The 7,520-nt window shown below is 52.3% G+C and overlaps 1 protein-coding gene across 1 annotated transcript in view; it reads left to right on the top strand.

The window, feature by feature from the left end:
- Positions 1-472: 472 nt before the first annotated feature.
- Positions 473-7,520, top strand: part of SLC9A3R2 (solute carrier family 9, subfamily A (NHE3, cation proton antiporter 3), member 3 regulator 2) — a gene marked incomplete at its 5' end in the record, with an annotated part of 9,097 nt that continues 2,049 nt past the window's right edge. Inside the window, 3 exons of the mRNA XM_015415601.1 lie at positions 473-626; positions 4,827-4,870; positions 5,655-5,717. Of these exons, the coding sequence (XP_015271087.1) occupies positions 473-626; positions 4,827-4,870; positions 5,655-5,717 (261 nt within the window). The remainder of the gene's footprint in view (positions 627-4,826; positions 4,871-5,654; positions 5,718-7,520) is intronic.

The following is a 7,520-nucleotide window of genomic DNA, read 5'->3' as shown; positions in this document are numbered from 1 at the left end:
TGAAAAGGAAATACACTAAAATACAGAGGACGTACAGTCCTTCTTGTTGAGACTGTATATATGAATAATGAATGAGTTAGCAAACGTAATGAGATAAGAAACCACTCTCCCTGTTGAGTCCTGGGGAGGCTTTCGTTCCAAGTGTCGTAATGACTTGTAATTCCGCAATCTCCCTTTCCATTCTGTTCCTGAAGTTCCTTTGTAATAAAGCAACTACTTTGAGGTCGTTCGTTGGATGTCCAGGAAGCCTGAAGTGTTCCCCTGCAGGTTTCCCAGTCTTGTGATTCCTGATGTCAGAGCCAGACTTTTCTGGCTTCCCCGGGCAGGAGGAGGCACTGTGGAGCCAGCGGTCGTTGTCGCCGTCCTGCAGTTCTCGAACCAAAACGCGTCTTCTGCTTCTTTGCCGCCGCGCAGCTCGTTCCCACGCAGTTGCACCTGCGCTTCACCTCCTGCGTTTCTCTCTCCCCTGCAGGTCAATGGGATCAACGTGGAGGGCATGAAGCATTCCGAGGTTGTGGCCCACATCAAATCCAAGGAGGGCGAAGCCAAGTTACTGGTGGTGGACCCCGAGACAGACGACCACTTCAAGAAACTGGGCATTGTTCCTACCGAGGAGCACGCCAGAGGTGAGGCCGTCCTTCCCAAGAGGAGCAGAAAAGGCAGAAGAAGCCATGCGCGTTTTGCACGTCCTCCATGCCCAGTAGCCATGCGCTAGGTCTTCCCCACCCCCACATCCAGGGGTCATTTCGTAGAAAAAGAGGTGCATAACTCATTAGCATGACTTATTTGCATGTGCCGCACCCCCTGACATCACCGGAAGTGTGTCAGAAGGCAACACCCACCACTCAGGCTCCACTGGACTGTTTTGGATTGCTAGCTATTGGGGACGGGGACGTGCAGATCTCTCCTTGCAGAGGAGGGAGAGCTTGTAGCTGAATAAACCTTGGTCTTAAAGGTGCCACTGGACTGTTTTGGGCTGGGGGGCGGGCTCTGCAGCTTACCTGGCTGCTTCTTGCTCTGACTGAGGGCTGCTGGAAGCAGGGGGCGGGGCTTGTTGCATGTGCCCACCCCTTGGGCTCCTTACTGCCAGAGCTCCGCTCCTGTGCGTTCCTGCAGGAAATGACCCCTGCCCACATCTGTTCTCCCACACATGAGATGCGGTAAAATGTTAGAAATGTTGGCTGTGGGTTATCCCTTCCGAAAGCGTCTGCTGGTGTTTATCAGGCTTTAGCCCCAAGACATATTTTTAACGCTAGAATTCAGCCCCGGGATCCGTTGGTAGTGGACACCCTCCTGCTGCTATATCTGCCTGCAGTTTTCTCAGGAAGTTAGAGCCAGTTTGGTGTAGTGGTAAAGAGCGTGGACTCTGATCTGGGAGAACCGGGTTTGATTCCCCGCTTCTCCTCCACACGCAGCTGCTGGTGTGACCTTGGGTCAGTTGCAAGTTCTTTCAGAGCTGTTCTCTCAAGAGCCCCCCCTCGAAACAGCCCCTCCCTCCCCTCCCTCTTCCCCCTCCTCCCTGCCAGCCTCTCTCTGTTCAGTGTCTCTCCTGGAACTCTCAAGAACAGCTCTCGAAAGAGCTCTCTCAGCCCCACCGACCTCACAAGATGTCTGTTGTGGGGAGGGGAAGAGAAAGGAGATTGTAAGCCACTCCGAGATTCCTTCGGGTAGTCAAGGGCAGGGTATAAATCCAATCTCTTCTTGTTCTCTCTTATCCAAAATGCTGGGTTTCGATTTATGATCATCAGTATCAATCAATATTAATGGTCAGCCAGTGGAGTGAAGGAAGTGAGCGGTGACTCCAAAACCTCCTCCCCTCCCACAAATTTTGTCCGTCTTTAAGGTGCTCCTGGACTGTGGCTCTTTTCTACCACTACAGATAAACTAACACGGTGACCCATCGTAATGACAATCTAGTTGCAGCGTTTTGAACTAACTGGAGTCTCCAGATTGACTTTGAGAGGGGACCAACGTAGAATGTGTTACAGTAGTCTAGCCTCCGTGTTACCACGTTTTCACGTCTGGAGGCCGTTTGGTGGAGTGGTTAAGTGCGCGGACTCTAATCTGGGAGAACTGGGTTTGATTCCCCACGCCTCCACTTGCAGCTGCTGGATGACCTTGGGCAAGCCATAGTTCTGTCAGAGCTGTTCTCTCAAGGACAGTTCTTGAGAGAGCTTTCTCACACCCACCTACCTTCCAGGGTGTCTGTTGGGGGGAAGGGAAGGGAAAGGAGTTTGTAAGCCGCTCTGAGACTCCGAGTCTCAGTATAAATCCTCCTCCTCCTCCTTCCCTCTTCCAATCAGCCCTGTTGAACCGCTTGCCTTTCATGTGAAGGCTTGACCAGAGAGGAGAGCTGCTCTGAGCATGTACAGAGTTCCTTCCCTGTGCCACTGAATAACTGCAACCGGCATCCACACATAGGGGATTAAGGGGTGGGCACGGGTGTTTAACAAACAAGGCATTGGCTTGGCCGGTCTCTTGACATCCAGGGGCTCAGCCACAAGCGAAGGGCGGTCATTTCCTGAGACAGGAATAATTAGTCCTGCTAATTGGCATTTTTACCCACGGGTCCTCGCTGCTGCGCGCCGGCAACAGAAGGCCCCCACTGGGCATTGTTGGGGGGCAGATCACCGCGTTCCACTAACCCCCCCCAGCCCCCTTTTCTCCTCGGCTGGGCTGAATGAAGAGCTGTGTCTCTCTAACCCAGCTGTTTCTTATCTAAGCAGCGTTCTCGTCTCTCCAGCGCTGCATTGTCTTTTCCTGGCCTTCAGCAGAGAGAAGAATCGACTTGGAACAATTCAGAGATGGCGGGGGGGGGGCTGGTGTCAGATGCTCCCGAGCTCACCAGAGATAGGAGCCAGAGATACTTTTCTTCTTGGCAGGGGGCATAATCAACCCCCTTGTTCTCCTCTCGAGGAGAGGCCGGCCAGCGCGGCAAAAGCGGGCCCGAACAACCAGGCGTCTCTTTGAGGACCGGGGTCTGGTTTGGAAAAGGCAAACGGCAGGGCCGAAGTCTGCTTTCTTGGTCCCTCCTTTATTATTATTATTACTAGAAATAATGCCCGTTGCAGAAATAAATACAACGGGATCTAGAAAGAGTCTGCTTTCTTGGTCCCTCCTTTATTATTATTATCAATTTTTTTTAGGGGGGTCTGCTTGAGAGTTCTGCAGACTTTGTGCCAGAGCAAAAAGGGGACGGGGTGACAAAACCCCTCCAGAGTCAGGATTGCAGACTGTAGTTCCGCAGGCTTTTTCCATAGGTTTCCTTCTGATTAGAAAGCCAGTGTGAGGAATGCGGTTAAAGTGCTGGGGTCAGATTGGGGGGAGACCCGGGCTCGAACCCGCATGCTGCAAATGACCCGGGGCCCGCCGCTTTCTCCTCAACCTCGCCTACCTCACAGGGCTGTTGTAAAGATGAAACGGGGAGTGGGAAATCACACATATGCTGCTCCGATCTTCTCAGAGGAGGGTCGGAGGGGAAGGGAAGGTACAGATAGGTGGTTCACAAAAAGGTACGCGTATGAACTTTTGTTCAGGTGAATGACCCAGTTCCCAAATTTGCTTTTGATTTGGTTACTGTCGGGGATATGGGAGATTGGAGGAGGTATTGTGGCGGTTTTGCATATAGGATATTTGAAGATCTGTCTCCAAATTCCCACCCCGGCAGGCTATGGCTTGTGCTGGCTTGCAGGCTGGGGTATTCCCCAGGGCAAGTGGGCTATAAATAGTGTAAATAAATACCACAGTGGCTGTGATTTTAGGGGAAGGTGGGCTCCCCCCCCGGTGGAAACCCTCCATTTTGTACCATTTTGCCCAGGGTTGGCATAACCCGGAGCTGACCCTGGCTAAGGCCATTGGTGTAGTGGTTAAGAGCGCCGGACTCTAATCTCAGAGAACCGGGCTTGATTCCCCACTCCTCCTCCACATGCAGCTGCTGGTGTGACCTTGGGTCAGTCACAAGTTCTCTCAGAGCTGTTCTCTCAAGGGCAGTCCTCAAAAGAGCTCTCTCAGCCCCACCTTCCTGAGAGGGTGTCTGTTGTGGGGAGGGGAAGGGGAAGGATTTGAGACTCCTAGTGAAGGGTGGGGTATAAATCCTGTTGTTGTTGTTGTTGTTATTGATGGACAGCTAATTCTTTGCAGCTTTAATTTCGTGCACTGGGCTGACTGGATTTGTGTAGAATCGTGTTCTGCATTCGAAGGCAAAACGAGCATTTCAAATATGGACATTCTATGTGGATGGAGTGATGGCCACAGGAATAAATAGCTTTAGGGGGATTAGATAGATTCATGGAGGAGAGGTCTAGCAGTGGCCACTAACCATAGTGGCTGAAGGGAACCTCTACATTCAGAGTCACTAAGCCACTGAATCACAGAGCCAGAAGGCAACATCTGGGGAAGGCCTCGGCCTCTCTGCCCCGGGGCTCTGCAACTTACCTGGCTGCTTCTTGCTCTGACTGAGGGCTGCTGGGAGCAGGGGGTGGGGCTTGTTGCATGGGCCTGCCCCCTGGGCTCTTTACTGCCAGAGCTCCGTTCCTGTGCACTCCTGCAGGAAATGACCCCTGCATGGAGGAGAGGTCTAGCAGTGGCTACTAACCATAGTGGCTGAAGAGAACCTCTACATTCAGAGGCACTAACCCCCAGAATCACAGAGCCAGAAGGCAACATCTGGGGAAGGCCTTGGCCTCTCTTCCCCGTTGTTGGCCCTCCAGAGGAACTGGCTGGCCCCTGTGTGAGACGGGAGGCTGGACTAGATAGACATTCATTGGTCTGATCCAACAGGGCTCTTCTGATGGTCTTATCAAGCTGTCTCTCTGCTTTGTCTTCAGGTGGAGTTCCTCAGCCTATGACCAATGGGTCGGCACAAACACAGGTAAGAGATCAACTAGGGGTGTGCAAAAAAATAAAATAAATTCGGCCCATTTGGATTTGGCCGAATTGGGCAGAATCAATTTCGGCTGGCAGTAAGACTCCCGCATGTCAGTTTCGTCAGTAGGAGCCTCCAGAGTCTTTCTGCCAGCCGAATGTCAATTTCAGCCCCATTATATCCTATGGGCCATTGAAGTCAATGATGAAAACATAGGGTATATTCTGGGGGCTGGAGGGGAGGGGGCTTGAGGGAGAGACTCTAAACTCGCAGGGTAGTTGCTGGAGCCTCTCCCCAAGATACCAACCAAGTTTCAAGAGCATTGGACCAGGGGGTCCAATTCTACGGGCCCTCAAACAGGTTGCCCCTATCCCCTCCATTGTTCTCTATGGTGCGGGGAAAAGTTACTTTTTAATGAACCGAATGCACATCCCTAAGAGCAACCAACCCACCCCTTTTTGGAGGTATGATGGAACTTAGGAGAATTCATCCTGATGTATGTGAATTCAGAATTTTTCAAGAAAGAAGGAGGGAGTCCCTGACCATGGGGAACCCTGCCTTTCAGCCGGCAGTGCCCAGACGCTTTGTGGCCTGTCTTTGGTAGGGGAACGCCACAACCGAGGACTGGCCAACCTCTACCTGTTTTCCCCCTCGCCCCTCAGCTGTGCACCTCCCTCCCTGTTTAGGCCCCCGCCCCACGGGGTTCGCAAAAACCTCGAAAGGTTCTTCACGGTCTGGCCCGACGGCGCCTTTATCCGCCCAGTAATAAACGTGTTTCCATTCCTCACAGCTGAACGGTGGATCCGTGTCTTCGTCCCACAGCGATTGCCAAAGTCCTGAGAAAGAATCGGAGGTAAAAGAAATGGCGTTTTCTTATTCCGCCTCGAAGGTCCCTGGCCTTCCACCCCGCGATCGTCTTCATTCTCTTGGCTGTGCAAATCTGGCCTTCTTCCCTGCTTCCTCCTTCTTCAAGCCATGTACCTTCTTCTCTGGCCTTCTTCCCTGCTTCCTCCTTCTTCAAGCCATGTACCTTCTTCTCTGGCCTTCTTCCCTGCTTCCTCCTTCTTCAAGCCATGTACCTTCTTCTCTGGCCTTCTTCCCTGCTTCCTCCTTCTTCAAGCCATGTACCTTCTTCTCTGGCCTTCTTCCCTGCTTCCTCCTTCTTCAAGCCATGTACCTTCTTCTCTGGCCTTCTTCCCTGCTTCCTCCTTCTTCAAGCCATGTACCTTCTTCTCTGGCCTTCTTCCCTGCTTCCTCCTTCTTCAAGCCATGTACCTTCTTCTCTGGCCTTCTTCCCTGCTTCCTCCTTCTTCAAGCCATGTACCTTCTTCTCTGGCCTTCTTCCCTGCTTCCTCCTTCTTCAAGCCATGTACCTTCTTCTCTTGAGCGCTTACCTCTCTGCAGAGACAATGGTGTTCCACTCTTTGCTGGCCTCCTGTTTGGCTGCCTCTCTCTCACTTTCCCCGGGCACTTCTAGAATCACTTCTCTTTCTGTTCCTTCCTGAGCTCCTGGTCGCTCCCCCGCACCTCTTTTTCACGCTTCTAGTCTACCTCTCTGCAACCTGTATTCTCCCGTCGCCCGCCAATTAACGCGGCATTGTCATCGAATGCACCCCGAGCTGCAAGCAGAGAATTAGGATGTACAGATCTCAGACGTGCAGTCGACGAGAGCTTTGTGCCCGATGGATTTTGGCTGACTCCAGTTGGGTGTATTAGTTAGGAGCAATGCTTCCTCTAAGCTGTGGAGTCTTGTGAGCAAAAATGCTACTTTGTGAGCTCCTGGCATTAAAGTTGTGAGCGAGCAATTTGGCTACTGCAGAAATTAGTTTGCTCTGCTCTGGAGCCCTCCTTCCTGAGCTGAGACGAAAATGTGTGAGCCGGAGGCTAAAAAACTGTGAGCTAGCTCACACTAACTCAGCTTAGAGGGAACACTGGTTAGACGCACAGACTTTAACCTGGAAGAACCGGGTTTGATCCCCCAGTCATCCACATGAAGCTGCTGGCGTGACCTTGGGTCAGTCACAAGTCCTCTCAGAGCTGTTCTCTCAAGAGCAGTCCTCAAAAGAGCTCTCTCAGCCCCACCGGCCTCACAGGGTGTCGGTTGTGGGGAGGGGAAGGGAAAGGGGAATTGCAAGCCGCTCTGAGACTCCTTTGGGTAGCGAAGGGCGGAGTATAAATCCAATCTCTTCTTCTTCTTTTCCCTGTCTCTCTCTTCTGAATGTTAGGCCGGATTTCTGCTTGCTCTCTGCCCTCTTTTGAAAGGGGAGAAATCCCGGATTTTGCACTCCGGCCAGAGAGAGGAATATAAAGCAGCGCCCCCTCTGCTGGCGGCCGGACGCCATCGCAAGCAAGAGGAAAAAGACTTCCTCGAAACCCCCCATTTGCCCCCCAAATGTTTTTGACTGCCCACCATATTTATAGATCGCCCCGGGGGCGCACACGTTCCCCATGAAGAATCATTGTTGTCGCCTTTCACAGGCTGAGGCTCCGCTGGAAGTATTTTGGGTGCATCATGTTTAACTTTTGGACACTCTCTTCTCTTTTCAGACCCCTCTGTCCCCCCCCCCCCCATCCCCATCTTTGTGCTTACTCCCCCCTCCTGATCTGTTCTGGAAGACCTCCCCCCGCCCGATTCTTCTGTACCTTATGTAGAACG

This window comes from Gekko japonicus, unplaced genomic scaffold (genome assembly GCF_001447785.1).
Source record: "Gekko japonicus isolate JY-2015 unplaced genomic scaffold, Gekko_japonicus_V1.1 scaffold2547, whole genome shotgun sequence".
In the NCBI taxonomy this organism is placed as follows: domain Eukaryota; kingdom Metazoa; phylum Chordata; class Lepidosauria; order Squamata; family Gekkonidae; genus Gekko; species Gekko japonicus.
Note: the sequence above shows the minus strand (reverse complement) of the source record. Positions and strands in the feature narration are given on the sequence as shown.